This window comes from Taeniopygia guttata, chromosome 7 (assembly GCF_048771995.1).
Source record: "Taeniopygia guttata chromosome 7, bTaeGut7.mat, whole genome shotgun sequence".
Classification (NCBI taxonomy): Eukaryota; Metazoa; Chordata; class Aves; order Passeriformes; family Estrildidae; genus Taeniopygia; species Taeniopygia guttata.
In genome coordinates, this window is record NC_133032.1 from 21,362,394 (window position 1) to 21,378,097 (window position 15,704).

Here is a 15,704-nt window from a genome sequence, read left to right on the forward strand (position 1 = left end):
GGTAAGGTGTTGTGTGTCAGCTTCTGTGTTGGCAGAAAGCTGAAGGCTCTGCTGTGATGTGGAAATATATCCTTTTAAATTGTTTGTGTGTGTGTCTGTGCCCACAGGTTTACAAGACACACACACACACACATGCACACACACAGATATGCCTGGAGAGTGTTTCACAGTAACCACTCTTCTTATAGCCCTCCTGCTGGAAAAAAGGGGTATGTGGCGTCTGCTGAGCAAGGAAAAAGATGGGAAGTGAGGTCAGACAGGATAAAATAGGATATTAAAAACACATAAACCATGCTGTGTTGCTAAATGGTAGCAGCATGATATATATTCTCTAGATTAGCATTTCTGCTCAAGTTCACATCAACCCCTCATCCCAATTACCAGCCAGATTTGCAACTGATTCCCTCTGTGGGGTGACTGCTCCTTGCCCTGAAGGAGTGGATAGTGATGTGTAGGGGCAGCCCAGAGGTAGCTGGGGTGCTGTGAACAGCCCGGTAAACACCCTCTGCACACCCTGCCGTGCTGGATCCTGGGAGAAGAGAAGTAACATGTGCCATCTGCAAGCCTAGAGCCACAGGAGTCTCACAAAATGCTTCCTTAGCTGCTATTCAAGGCAAGGGGCCAGGATACCGCCTCACCCCTTCTTCTGTCCTCAGTTGTTTGACTCTTGCCTCCCACAGGAGACTGGTGCCAGAGATTACACTCTTCTGCTTTCCTGAGATAAACATACTGGGAACTCTTGTGCTCAGTACACATACACGTGGTGGGAGCTTGCAGAAGTACCCAGCCAGCATCTCGGTGTAGATGTGGTTCCTAGCTGAGATGGGAGGATAGTCTAACCCTGTCCTGAAGTGCTTGGAGTAAAAGCAGGCAATGCCTGCAGCCTTGGTCAGTGATCTCTAGTGCTTTATGCTGGGGCAGAGAAAAGGTTGAAAATTATCCTCCCCTTGGGTATTTCCTCTTTCCTTCCCTTTTCTTTCCCACTATGGCTTTGCAGCCTAAAATAGAAACACATGTATCCAGTCCTTGTCCGACCTGTTAAAAAAATGGGCAGAAGAGGTGGATCTAACATCCATCTGGTAGTTATTGATTATGGCCATCTGGTAAGGCAGCGGCCTTTTCATACCATGTGGGATCATAAACTCCCGAAAAGCTGTCTCCATGTGTCAGGCTGCATGTGCATGGGAGAGGCAAAGGCAAGGGGCTGGCTGAGGCAGCAGCTTGTCAGCCCAGGCAGAGGTGCATCCTTCCTGCTCACCTCACTGCTTGCACGTGATGTTTCCAGCTGGAGCTCAGTGTAAGGATGCATCAGGATGTCAGCCTGTTTGGGGCACCTTGTCATTTGTGCTGTAGCAGATCTAGGTCTGAGGGCAGGCTTGAGACAGCCGAGGCCTGATAGTCTGATGTGCCTCGAAGTGCTCTGAGAGGCAGTCAGGCAGAAGGCTCCTGGCCCTCCTGCCTGGTAGGAGAGTCCACCCACCATGCTGTCCTGTGACATGTGAGCGGCTCACATGTCCCTGCTGGCCTCTGGTGCTTGCCCTGGTTGGAGGCTGGCCCTGACCAGAAAGCCTTTCCTCAGTTTTCCCAGCTGAGATTATTTTGATTGCTTATCTGGTGAGGATGTAACAGTGTGTGCAAATGTACATTTGTGCCTCCCTTCCCTTGCAGACATTTCAGGCCAATGAAGATGCCACAGAGGTGGTTCTCAACAAGATCCACAGCCCAGTGCTCACACGCTTCGTGCGCATCCGTCCCCAGAGCTGGCACAACGGCATCGCCCTGAGGCTGGAGCTGTATGGCTGCCGCATCACTGGTGAGGGTCCTCTCCTCACCTTGGCTTCAGTGCTCCTCTCTGTCCCTCCAGCAGCCTCTCCTGGGGTGCTGTCCTTTGCCACTTCATGGCTGCTTGCGGTGGGAACAGTGACACTGTGACTAGCATGGAGACATCCGTTGCAAGGGATGCACTTGGAGGGACAGGAGTCCACTCCTGGAGGGAGGGGGAAATGCTCAGTGCTGATGTTGGTTCAGTGTCCAGAGCTTAATGCCGTGAGGAGAACCGTGAGCACTTCAATTACCCTGACTGTTCATGGCCTTTCCTTCCCTGCAGATTCACCCTGCTCCAACTTGCTGGGAATGCTTTCTGGCCTCATTCCTGACTCACAGATCTCTGCCTCCTCCATCAGAGGCTATGACTGGTCTCCCAGCATGGCCCGCCTGGTGAGCAGCCGCTCGGGCTGGTTTCCCCGTGTGCCCCAAGCCCAGCCTGGTGAGGAGTGGCTGCAGGTGGACCTTGGTGTCCCGAAGAACATCAGAGGCGTCATTATTCAGGGCGCTCGTGGAGGGGACAGTGTGACCACCACTGAGTCCCGTTCCTTTGTGAAGAAGTTTAAGGTGGCCTACAGCATGAATGGAAAGGACTGGGATTTCATCCAGGACCCCAAAACAATGCAAGCCAAGGTAGGCACTGCCTGGAGCAGCTGCAAAACAGGATATTTTTGTGACTGGCTTCAGTCTGCCTGATGGGGTCTTGGGAAGCTGGCTGAGCAATCCCACAGAGACTTTGGGAGCTTGGGGTTGTCACCATGAAATCCCAAGTTGTGTCCCTTGGTGCTGCTCCAAATCTGTACTAGAGGCCATAAGTTTCACCTTTCCCCAGGGATGGCGATTTCTTTGTGGACGTCATCTGCTGCTTCTCCCAGGTCCTGCAGGTCAGAGTCCAAAAGATGATGTGTTTTATTATGTTTTGTGTAAAACAATTACGTTTTACACAAACTAATTACATATTTTAAGGGGAAAGTCATGGCTGTTGTGATGTGCACCTCTGAAAGAGGAAGATGAATCACAACTTCTCTTTAGGAAATTTTCTATATCTGAAGTCCCTTTGCAACACTGGTGTGACCCTGAAATTCCCCATATTTTTTCTTTATCATTGGAGTTCTCCATAATCTCTCTGCTTAGTGCTATGGGAGTGGCAGGGGGCTTGAGGAATAAACAAATTCTCTGCTACTGCCTGTTCTGTTTTTATGCATACTCCTCTGCCTAAAATTTGGGTAAGTTTTAATTTTTCCTGATCCTTCAAATGAGGGCTGATGCTATCTATAGCCCTCTGATTATTCCCCACAGGCTTTAGTTTGTTCATGTACGCTGAAAAACAGCAGTACTTGGATTGTGAGGAAAACCAACCATTTACACCATCCTAGAACATGCCGCAGCTTCTTTATTTACCAAAGGACAAATCTGATCTCATTTATACATGAATTTAGTGGATATTCCCTAGGCTTTCCCTGCATGGCTTGGATCAGAATCTAATCCCTGGATTCTGAGCAGAGGCCAGGAGAGATTGTGCAAGTTTCTTAGAAATAGCATGGCTGGTCCTCTTGAAACAGAGAAGGAACAGCCCAATTTCTGCTCAGCTGGGCTCAATGGCCTGGAGTCAGGCAGCTAAACTACTTCAGACTGTGGCTACATTCTGCCAGACCCAAAACATCAAGTCTGGTTGAGAGCACGTGAAATACAATGCACACATCTCTTGTCTTTTCTCTCTCTCTCTTTCTCTCTGTAGCTTTTTGAAGGCAACATCCACTACGACATCCCTGAAGTCCGGAGGTTTGACCCTGTTCCTGCCCAGTACGTCCGAGTGCACCCAGAGCGGTGGTCCCCGGCGGGAATAGGAATGCGCCTGGAGGTGCTGGGCTGTGACTGGACAGGTAGGAGCCCCTACACCTCTGCCCACTGGCTGCTCTGGGGCCAGGCACTAAACCAGCAAGGTGCAAACTTCAGGTTGTTTCCATGCTGTGGCAGGGAGACTGCAGCCGTGAAGGCAGCACCTGTATGGTGATTTGGCCCCACCTTTTTATTTCCACCTTGAAAAGAACTGGCCTTGATGCAGGATGTAGCAGCAATGTTTGGACTCCAAGCTTTCACACAGAGCCCCACGTAGAATTTGTCCCCAACTCACTTCACACTCCTTTCAGCTCTTTTACCTCAACATTGTGCGGTCTTTCACAGTCTCTTATGTTAGAGGATATTTGGGCTTTTTAGTCCAAATGATAAGACAAAAAGTGGGAGGAGAAGCAGAGTTGCAGTGACCAATACTTCATATCCTGAGCTGCCACAACAAGGCTTTGCTGTAAAAACAACAGTCCCTCTCTCACTGAACCCAATGTGGAAACCTTTTTGCACACAAGGTTGGGAAGTTAACTGTGTGACATCTCTACAAACATCCCCAAGACCCAAGAAACTTGTTCACTTTTACCCACCTGTTTTTCACACATGGTATGCCTTTCAACCACCGTTTTTAATACAGAGATGAAAACTGACTTCACACACTTACTGGGATCGGTAGAGGTTGTACCTCTGACCCTCTGAGGTTCAGTAGTGATTGATTTCTCCACAGTTTCATCCCCAAAAGCAAAAAATGCACCCAAAGGGTCACTGGGTCTGATGTTCACTTTGCAGTGCCAGGGGCTAGTTATCCTCTCTTTTAATCTTTTATTTTTTAATAATGTGCTTACATATGAAGCTGGAATCCAGATGTCAGTGATAAAGAGGTATGATTTCCATTTTATAAACACATCTGTAGAAGGCATTTTCTTGTAAGAATTCCCATTCTAAGAAGCTTGAAAGACACAGAGCTTTTTTTACCCTCTTGTGCAGTCTTTACAAGCATTTCCTCCTGTGATGTGCTGCAAGATGCATTGCAAACACTTAACAGCAAATCACACAACACATGTACACACTATTAATAATGATAAATTTTCACCTTTGAAGTCAATGGTAAATATCCCCCTGGACTGGCAATCCATTGTAAATTATCTAAACTTTAAATCGCATTAGATCTTAATTTAAATTTTACGACATCTTAGGATGTTGTGGGAGAAGCAGGTGCAAGAAGCAGGAGCTGAGGGCTTTGTGCAGAAGTGGTCAGGCAGCTCCCACATTGCTGCTTCCTGCAGCTCCCAGGAGTCTCCAGCTGCCAGATCTCTGCAGATGGCTGCTGCATGGTGCATCACAGCACTGCATCACTGCCATAAAGGGAGGCAGTCACACAGGACCTCCAGCCATGTGCATGCCAGCCCTTCCACTGCACTCCTCCAGCTTAGAGAATGAGGGGTTTGTCGTTTAGCTTCTTGTGCTATTTTTGGCCCAAATTTTCTTTTACATGTGTGTCCATGCTCATTTTTTTCAGTATCAGTAGCAACAGCACATGTTTTTTCCAGGCAAGGTCCTTTATGGTCATTTCCCAGTCTGGGTAATAATTTGCACATTGTAATGTTTAAAACTCAACTGCCAGGTCATAAATATCCGTAGCTTTATTAACCTACAGGCATTCAGCCCCTAATCAGAGCAGGGCTTGTAATCTTGTGGATTCACCATGTTATAAAAAGCATTTATATCCCTGATGCAACCTGGGAGCAGAGATAGCCCATGGCATTATCTGCATGCGTAATCCAGGCTGGCTACATGCAGCAGGCCTTGACAATCCCCAGAAAGGGCCCTCCTTTGCCGGGAGGACCCAGGCGTGTTACAAAAGTGGCTGCGAAAACCCAGGCAATTGTATTTGCTTGGGAACGAGATTAAGAAATGGATTAAAACAAGATGATTAAAAATATTTTCAAGAGAGGGTCTAAGCCCATGTTCATCCTGCCCAGGTGTTTCTATTTCTTATCAGCAGCAAGCATCTTAATTACTGAGTTAAACAGGTAACAGCCGCAACTGGGCTCACAAACTGGCAACTAACTAAAAAATTGGGAAGCAGGCAGTCAGCAATTGGCTTCTTTCAAAGACCTGCCAAAATTTTTCCTCTGAAGAGTGGAGAATGATGAATGTTCACTAGCAGCTGGGTTTCTGTCCTTTGAAGTTCCAAACATCTGGTTTCAATTGCTCAGCAACTTTGCATTTTGATTAGCAGTTACCACCAGTTGAACAGACACTTGCAGGGCCAGGGAGGAGTGAGAAATCAAGCAAGCAAGACCTCTCTTTTTCACTTTCCATTTCACACATGATGCTGTCCTGCCTGTTATTTTCATTATCTCTTGTAACCATCGTGTTGCGGCTCTACCATGGTAACTGATTTTTCAATATACATTTCTGCGGCTTGTCCAGGGCAGTGCAACACTGTTGATTTACATCCGCTCTGCATCTGTGTCCCATATGGGACTTGCTTTCAAGGTCCTTCCACATTGTCACATTTCAGCTATAAATCTTGATATACAGGAACAACAACCTAAAAAAAAATGTACCAGCTCTAAATAAGTTCCAGCTTTTGATATGTTGCTTTCACCTGCTGCTTTTTTTTTTTTTTTTTTTTTTTTTTTTTTTAATGACATTTTTTCTGTGCCTGGCTGCTTTCAATTTGCTTCTTGGTTGCATTTGGAGTTTTATGGGGTTGTAACAAATTTGAACTTTCAAATTAAAAGAATTTGAGGGTATTTCTCTAATTTATTCTGAACAAAAGACAGCCATTGGGGGAAAAAAAAAAGTAAAAAAAAAAACCCAGAGAGTTTATGTACAACATGTTTAATAACAGGAAAATAAAAGGGCATAAAGGAGCCTATGGAAAATATTCAATGTATTTAGCCATTTCCTCCTGCTTCTGGCTTTATTAAATGATATTCTGAAGGGTGCCGACAAAGAAACACAATCACACATAACTGAGCAAAGCTGCCTCTTTCTAAAAGTGGAAAGAATCAAGTCTGTTGTACTCCACTTAATGCACCCATAAAAGGAGAGTTTGCTGGAACCTAATGTCATTTACTGTTGATCTTAATATCCTTCCCTTTCTTGCTTAAATTTCCCCTGACACCTGCTTGGAGGTTGTTACACATGGGCCACGTTAGAGAAAGGGAAATTGGACAGAGACCCTTTGAAAGTGTAGTCAGGAGCCTGGAGTGTGAAACCAGATGCTTTCTGCAGTGAGCCAGAGCTCACTAGGGGATCCTCTGGGTCCGTTTGCGGTTACATCATTTGTGGGTTTGAGTGACTTGTTTTATAAATTGGCACAATTGGTGGGAATGTTGTGTGTGTTTTTTCAACGTGTCATATGCCTTTATGAAAGAAAAAGATGTTCTGCCTGTGATCTCACTTATCCAGTAATGACAGCTAAGTGGATTTCCAACACCCGTGTAGATTGTAGATTAAAAAATTAAGAGAAAAAGTAGTGTGTATGTCTAGAGAAGAGGCTTGTTCAGTGGGAATTCCAAATCCATAGAACTCCCATATGGAAAGAAGTTCACTTGAAGTTCAAACCATGCTGACATTTATAGCATGTGGAAATCTCATGGCATACTTGTTCTATCTCTTCCTGCCATTATAAGAACATGAAAAAAAATATTTTTGTCTTGTTTCTACTACCTGGGCTTCTTTTTCTGTCTGTTGCAAACAGCTTCTCTACTCCATTTTTTTTCAGATGTCAGGCCCACTGCAGAGACACTGGTGCCCACTTTGAAGAGTGAAGAGACCACCACTCCCTACCCAACTGACGCAGAAGCAACCGACTGTGGTGACAGCTGTGGAGAAGAGGAGGGTATGTATCAGAGCAGCACATCTTTATCTCAGTAACTGATGGGTTAAGAGCTAGGAAAATACTTTTATCTTCCCATTAGCGCCAATACATGGGGCTGATTCCTGGAAAGCTTACAGTAATATTATTAGTGATAGGCCAGGATTAAAAAAAAAAACAAAAAACACAACAAAACCAACCCATAAACAAATCTGCCAAAATCTGATAAGTTCTATCCAGGAAGGACGGAAGAGCAAGAGATAACAACTAATTCAGTCCCTGGGGTACAAGAGATGAAGAGCTGGTCCCGCAGCTTCCTTACATGACCTGAAGAAACTCATTTAGTGCCCTGTTTGGAACCATTTCCATTCCAGATCATCTCTTGGCTGGAAATCATAAACTCAGAAGGTGATTCAGACTGCCTGGTATGTAGAGCTCCTTTTGCAGAAGTCACAACTGTGGAAGTAAATCACAACATGTATCAAAGACTAATGTCCTGAACACTTATCTGCTTAAGGATCATCTTCCCTAATATCAGCAGGTTAAAATTTAGGAGGACAGTCTGAGCTCTTTGTGCGGGCAGTAGAGAGAGGGGAACACTAATTTCACTCAGGATTTCATCTACCCTGTCTTAGATGGCTGTCAGATGTGCATGAAATGGTTTGGTAACTGTAGCATTTGACTATTTCTTCTGACGATAGAAGAAGTTGAATGTTAGCTTAGACTCCATGCTGTGCTTGTTAAGAGCCAGTGCTGGGGGAGAGATAATCTTCTCTGCCTCAAATCCCTGACTGTAAAAGCAGACATCATGTTCTTCTCCTTGTTGCAAGGGGGATGTGAGCATCTAAAGGTTGTGAAATGTCCAGATGAAGAGGAGAGGGCTTGGCAGAGCTGTGCAAGGTTAGCTGTACAGTGTTCAGGAAATGCATTCCCCTGGGTGCAACAGCAGAGCCTGGGCCTCAGCACTGAAGCATGTACACGAGGACTTCAACAAGAATCTCACAAGGAAAAACTATCCTCTGAGATAACTACTAGGACTTCTGTCACTTCAGCTTTCAGTCCCAGATTAAAAAAAAAAAAATAATGGGTTTTAAAATAAATACATTTCTAAAAGAACATTAATTGGCTTTTCCTACCTCTCATGGGGATTCTGCTGTACTTTAGTTCTAGAAATGTAAGTTGCAGAAGTAGCTCAAAGGGTCTGATTCTCATTGCTTTGCCTTAGTGGTAAGCCTGTGCAACCCTGCAACCATTGAGGAACTTGGGAAAGGAAAGGAGAGGAACTTGAGAGGAAACTTAGGCCAGTAACAGTCTCTGCAAGAACACAATTCCTGGGTGCAATCCAGGGCAAGAGAGCAAGCAGAGTATGCCGTGGAGCGTGGAACCAGCCTCCCTGTCAGCTTCCCTCAGATTTAGCAACAATTTTCATTCTCATACTCCATAAAACAATGAGTGTGTTTCTCTGGACAATCAGATTTATGACAGCCAAACAGAAACAATGTTGTTCTCTAGGGTATGAGATTAGATTGGAATAAAAGGATCCATGATCCACATTGTTTTATTTTGGAGTGGGAGCATGTAAAAAAAGCCTCCTGCTGCCCCTTGCAGTGAAGTTCTCCTGATGCCTATCACTTGAGTCACTCACCTCCTTCTGGCTATCACTCACTTTGTGGGCACTGTGATTTAAAACTTCCTCTTTGCTCAGGAAAATCCTGGCCTATAATTAGGCTCAGACATGCATGTCCGCTGAGTGCTTGGTATGGATTCAGCCCGTTTCTGCAGCCTCCATGCCATGTGACTGATTCCCTCACCCAAGGAGCCAGCAGCTGCCTTGCTGCCACAGGCAGCCCCTGGCATGTGCCCGCCTGCCCACAGCCTGCAGAAAAGCTCTCCAGAGCTTTCAAAGCTGTTGTCACAAGGGAATTAACTCTGCTCCTGTTTCAAGATGGAAAGTTAAAGAACTTGCCCAACGACCATGTGGTGGGTCCATAGCAGAGCTAGAAATAGAGGCTGGCTTCCTTCACTCAGAAGCCAAAAGCTCGAGCTCATGGTGGCCCCACATTTTCCCTGGTAACATTTCCATGAGAAGGTAGGAAGCAGTGAGTGACAGCTCTCCAGGATGACAGACAGCTCCCGTCTGGTGCAAGTGGCTGGGTCTGTCACTCAGGAGCTGGGTTTCTGGAGCACTTGAGATTCTCCTTTAAGAGCCTGTCAGGAACTTCTGAGCATGGGGCACTCAGGAAGGACTCTTCCCTGACATTTGAAAAGGCATTTAATATTGACCACTCTAGGGGAGGAAGAGAAGGTGCTGATTAGAGTCTGGAAGCATTTGGTTCTTGCTTTTATATTTGCTTAGTTTGGTGGATTAGCCACAGGACGTGGTGTGAACATTTTGATGATGCAGAACTTAAGGCTGATCCTTGGAGCTGAGGAAATGTGAGATAAGTTAAAAGCATCAATGTGAGTGAGATTTCATGCTTTCTTCAGTTTTGATGGCTTGCCAACTATTTTAGTTTTGGGTTCTTTTTTAGTAGCAGCCCTTCATGGGTAGGTCATTTTTTAATCTGACTTTATTTTGCTTCTATTTCTTTTTGTAAGATTTCCAACTCCCTGCAAACTTCAACTGCAACTTTGATCTTCCTGAAGACCTTTGTGGTTGGTCACACGACTTGGCAACTGGCTATACATGGTCTTTTCAGCCCATAGGCACCTGGACTGGCAACTCTGAACTAAGCCCTGACACTGTTCCCGGTAAGATGATTAATACCAAAGCAGGGAAGTGAGAGCTGATGGGACTTTCTCCATGTGAACAGTATGAATGATTATTGCACAGCTATAATGAGTTGTGAGGGCTGTGCAGAGCTGAACTTCTTTTATGGAAACTTTCAGATGCTTTACTGTATAGTTCATTACTTATTTATAGGACTGTGACCACTGGCACTGAATTATACTAACTGTCCTCTTGAGATAGCCTTGAATCAGACACTGAGCTTTGAATCCCATGGGACTGTGAAGGCTAGCCCAGGCTTTGTTCCACATCCTGATCCAAATGTCCTTTGTAGGATCCAGTGCTTTTTCCCCAGAATGCATTTCTTCCTTTCCCATATGCTACTCAGATTGCCTATAGTCTTCAGCTACTCTGCACTCTGGGCTTGCAGAGGCTGGGTTTCAGTCTCCTCCAAGTGAAGGACGAGCTAAGCCCTAAGAATGCTGGAAATGCCAGCTTCTTGCTGTTGACTTTTGCTCTTTTTCTCTTCGTGCTTTGGAAGCAGAAGATTTGCATGACTGTGACAGAGCCTAATTTATAGAGGACCTCACTGAGATGTGCTGGCATGGGTTGCAAGGGAGCCTGCTTCTGGCAATGCAGTATAGATCAAGTTCTTCAGCTTCACATCTTGGAACTCACGCCAGGACTAGTGCGCTTTCCTTATCCCTCATTGACTTTGTGGCATGGTTGGCACGAAGAACATTTGCCAATTTCCTTATAACAGTAGGCTGTGTCACCGCAGCACCGCTTCACTCTCAGTCATTGCTTGTGAACGTCAAGGCTCCTGCAGGAGAGCTGGCTGATCTTACCTGTCCTGGGCTCTGCCCTGATGCCTGCTGATCCCAGTGCCTGAGTGTCCCGTGCCCAGGGAGCTGTGCATGATGTGGGCCCCTCCTCGCCCTCCCCTGGGAAAGGTTGAGTCTCAGAATGCAAACATGCAGGAGAACCTGTTAGCCACCTGGCAGAGGCGCTGGCCAGATTGGCAGTGCCGCAGCCAGTTGGAAAGCCGTGCAGCCAACACCTGGTAGGCAGTGCTAAAGAGGAAAATATGTATTCCAGAAACATATGGGAAGAGGAGAATCTGCTACATCTCCACACACAAATCACCCCCACACAAATGCACACATCATTTCTCTCTTCAGCTCCTGAGGTGCTTAGCTTTTTTCTAAGAGACATGGTAATGCCGTAAGTGCAACCCATATGGACATCTGAAAAATTCTTTGGCGTGACATAGGGATACAGTGTCTGCTATGGAGAAAAATATTTTCATATTTCAAGTGTTTATCTCTTCAGGATTTGGGTTCTTCAGAAGATTAATATCTGGAGCTCAGAGGAGCCTCAGGCAATAGGAGAGAACACTTACAGCCAGCCCCAGACTTAATAACCCTCCCCATCTCATTCACTGTAATAATGTTTAATTAATATAAGTCTCCTGCAAGTAGGATAAAAATTACTTATTTTTATAACTCAGACTCAATTTTTCATTTCATTTCCTCTCCCATGAGTCTCTCTACAATTAGTTGGCCATAGTTTCTTAGAAGATCCTGTTGTAGCCCAGGAGAGGCTGGAGCTGCCTTAGACAGCAGCATGCAGTCCTGATTTTGACCCTTCTGCTTTTTCTCCTTTTTCTCAGTTATAAATTGCACTGTTTCACTGTTGGGGCTGGGGAATATTGTCCTACTGAGTTCAGTGGTCTGTTTTTGTGCCAGCGTGGAGAACTCTCCCTTGGGGTGCTGTGCAGAGTCAGGCACTGAAGCACTGGGGGTTGCAGGCAGGAACTCCAGTTCCTGCAGGGACTCCTGCAAGTCATGGGCTGTGTGGGCAGGGGAGGAGGAGGAGGTGGTGGCTCCAGGGGGCTGGGGTGACTTACCCATAGCAGTGGGGGAAGCCAGCAGCAAACACCAGCACAGGCTGAGGGATCAGCAGTGGCACCGCCACGGATCTGCCTCCTGGCTGGCTCAGGCAAGGATGTGCCATCCTGGCATCTGTGGGCATCCGCTGCCTTCCCCCACAGCACAGCACTGCAGAGGAGCTGGAGTTCAAAGGCATCACTGCTATGCCTCACTTTGGTCCTGCTCTTAGAAATTAAGAAGACATGACACAAAAAGAAGCAACTATTTGCTTTTTTCCTCCCCAAGGAGTTTTTAAAGGCAACTGGTGAAACATGAAAAAGAGGCAATGCCAGCTCCTTGGTGGGGACAGAATCAAAGCATTGTTTGGTTCACACTCCCCCATTCTTCCCCTGCCCTTCCCTCGTGCTCCCTCCAGCACTTTGTTTCTGGTAAGAAAATTCACGCTCAGACTCCAGGGAGCAAGGAATGAAAAGCTGTTGTTCAGGGTGGTCTTTGCTTGTGAATTCCCCACCCTGGGGTGAGCAGTTGGGTGAAGGAGAGCAGCTGTGCTTGGTTAGAGGCAGGGCAAAAGTTAAGGAGAACTCAAGGCTTCTGGAGCCAAATTTACTCTTATTTAAAGGTGCTGGCCCAGGCTAGAGGTCATGGCTGTGCCACAGTAGCAAGAAAGTGTGCTGTGCCTTTAAGAGTTATGTGGAATGTGTTTCTACTTCTTTTGAAAATTGCAAAACAAAAATTAAAATTAAAAAGGAAAAAATAATAATGAAAGGAGGAGCCCTGGCTCAGTCTGCATAAGAGAGAGAGGAAAGGAAATGACCATGGTGAAATATCCTCTGTGAGGCACTTGATTAGAAAAGTCTGCTGAGAGACAGGCCTGAATTCCTCAGATATCTCCCAATTTCATTTTATGCGCTGCATGCAATTCCTCCTTGTCTTTGGCACGGAGAACTTCTCAAGACTGACAAGACACCCACTGCTCTCATTCCACTATTTTTATTTCCAAGATACTCTTTCAGGCAGCTCTGCATTTCTTTTTTTAGCCCTGTGTTCCTTGGGCTCTTCACACCATGGATTAACTCCACGTCCTCTCCTGCAGGCTCCCATTACACGTGTGGGGACCTCATTGGTGAAAATGGACCCAAAGTGCCCAGCTCAGCAGAAGCCCAGCATGGTTCCAACTGCTACCTGCCCTTTGCAAGCCTAGAAAATACCATTGGCTCCCTTTTCCGTGCCCCCATAAGAGATTGTCAGGATTTTTCCCTCTATGGACTTTCAGATGCTTCCCATCTGTAGAAAGATTCCCCTTAGCTGCACCTAGCAAGCTTCACAGAGCAACAAGTTCAGGTTTCAATGAGATTTCATCCCCCTCCTGCTGCACGCAATGGCAGCATGCCATTGGTGTCAAGATAAAGGTCTTAAGACCTGAAAATAAGTCTGGGTTAATAACTTAGGCACCTCAACTTTTCACTATCTTTGAATTTCACTGGGGTATTGATCCTGAAGGGTCTGAAGATCCTGGGTTGTATCCTGAGCTGGTTAATATGATTGTATTGCTCTCAGTGATGCTGCATTAATAAGCCAGTACTGAAGTGCTGGAATCTCCGTGTTTTGCCAAATTTTTCCCCTTCCCTTTTCTTGCAGTGCCTAAGTAAATACCTTGTGGTTCTAGAAGAGAACTGTGGGATCTGCAGCTTAACCATGTATTGCTTCTCCTTCGGGTGAACACAGCATCAGGGTCAGAGCCCTGGCAGCACTGTGAACCCTGTGCTGTTCAGATGTTGGCAGCTGTACATGTGCACAGAAAAGGAAGCACTTTTAACCCTGCAGCTCTCCTGACCACACAGTTCTTGGGCTGGGCTGCAAAAACCCCCTGAGAGCTTCTCTTGTGGGCCACAGCCTTGCTGGCTTTGAGGGTCAGGAATGCTGCTCATTTGGGTTGCGGTCACTGCAGGGAAAGGTTTATTTGTTTCAAAGTGTTTTCAGCAGAAGAGTGTTTATAGTGCTCTGAAGTTTCATAAGAGCTTATTTTTTAAGAGAAACAAACGTTAAGCTGTTTTTAAGCTGATGGGGACCCCTTACCAGTCCTGCGTTTTTCTCATGGGACCTTTAAAAGGGAGAGTTTCATATTTTTCTTGCAATCCATGCAAACTGCTGCCTTAATTCTACTGTGTCCAAACCAGCAGAAAGGTTTTCATGGTGTTAACAGGGCAGGGCTGAACTGAAGTGGTTCTGCACTTACTCTCATGAGAGTCTCAGGGCTTGTGCCTTGGGACACATTTTGACCTCAAGGGTCGATCCTGTGTCCTTTGAAGTAGGAAGGTTTTACATGTGGGGTGGTATGAAAGTCAAGCATTTCTGTGCAATGAGTGAGCAGCTGCACACTGTGGGAAGGAGACCATATATCCATCTCTGTCTCTCTTCGCTCCCCTCATGTGTGGTGCAGATTGCCTCTCAGTAAAGCTGTACGTGTCTCTCCTGACTCTCATTTGCACAGTGAGGACAGCAAAGCTAGAAAGTCCTTCGTGCCCTGGCTGCCCACAGCATGGCAGAGCTGGGACACCGCAGCGCCCTGATCACAAGAGGTTTGCTGAGCATCAGCTGCTCTGTGTGAGTTCCCTGGCTGCAGGCTAGGGCCAGACTCTGGCTGTCCATGTGCCCATACTGTCTTTCATGAGAGAAATAGGTATGGCCATGGTCTGTTCCAGCAAAGTTCCTGCTTGCTTGGGCTGGGCTGGAGGCAGAGGAGAAGAAACCATTTCTCTGGGGCTTGCTGCTTGCCTCATTTGCTTTTTGGACTCAAACACCAGTGACAGTCCCACTTAAAAAAGCAGGCTGGAATGCTCTCTGCAAAGCAAGACACCATGTCTCAAACCTTAGCATGTGCACCACCCCATATCACGGCTTCACAGCAGTGAGTCCCAGAGCAGGGCTGGGGAAAGCGAGTGCGTGCAGCCTGTGCAGTGCAGCACCAGCCTGCTCATGCCTGCAGCCGTGCAGGCACAGACACTGGGCTGGTGGGGCTGTGCACACCTTTCATGCAGGGGCAGGCAGGGTGCCCACCAGGCTGCCAAAGGACACATTTTGGTGGCTGGCAGCTCACACAGCATAAATGTCAGGCTCTAATTGGCATTTGATTTGCCAGGGACACTGTGCCTTCCCTGCACTCCCTGGGGAATGTAGCAGGACTCACAGGTGCACCGTGCTGTTGGGGGTGTAAGGCTTAATTGAGAGGATATAATGGCAGGTCCATTAGAAAGGCTTCTCAGAGCAGGCTGAGAGCCTGGTTCTGGGTAAGTGTGGGCTGATTTAGAGGCTGAAATGGCAAGAACCTGGCAGGCTAATTAATACATAATCAAAATTGAGAGGATTTTCCAGTAGATGCGGTGATCTAGTTAATATAAATATTAGTTTTACGGAGGATTGACTTCCCATCCTAAATGAAAGTCTGTCATTGAGGAGAGGCCTGTCATGAAATTATAGTGGCAGCCTTTTGAGGTGAATTTGCATGATTTGCCAAAAAATTTTAAAATGTGATAACTATCTAATTTCAATCTGCATATTCATGCAGCTGCCATTCGCTTGCTAC

At 46.4% G+C, this 15,704-nt stretch overlaps 1 protein-coding gene across 10 annotated transcripts in view; it reads left to right on the top strand.

Annotated features, from left to right (window-relative positions):
• The window catches only part of NRP2 (neuropilin 2), an 88,720-nt gene that overhangs the window by 43,719 nt on the left and 29,297 nt on the right, over positions 1–15,704 (top strand). For all 10 annotated transcript variants that reach the window (XM_030277637.4, XM_030277639.4, XM_072932343.1 and 7 more), the window contains exons 8-12: positions 1,669–1,813; positions 2,108–2,457; positions 3,563–3,707; positions 7,409–7,525; positions 10,100–10,252. In XM_030277637.4, coding sequence (XP_030133497.3) covers positions 1,669–1,813; positions 2,108–2,457; positions 3,563–3,707; positions 7,409–7,525; positions 10,100–10,252 — 910 coding nt within the window. The remainder of the gene's footprint in view (positions 1–1,668; positions 1,814–2,107; positions 2,458–3,562; positions 3,708–7,408; positions 7,526–10,099; positions 10,253–15,704) is intronic.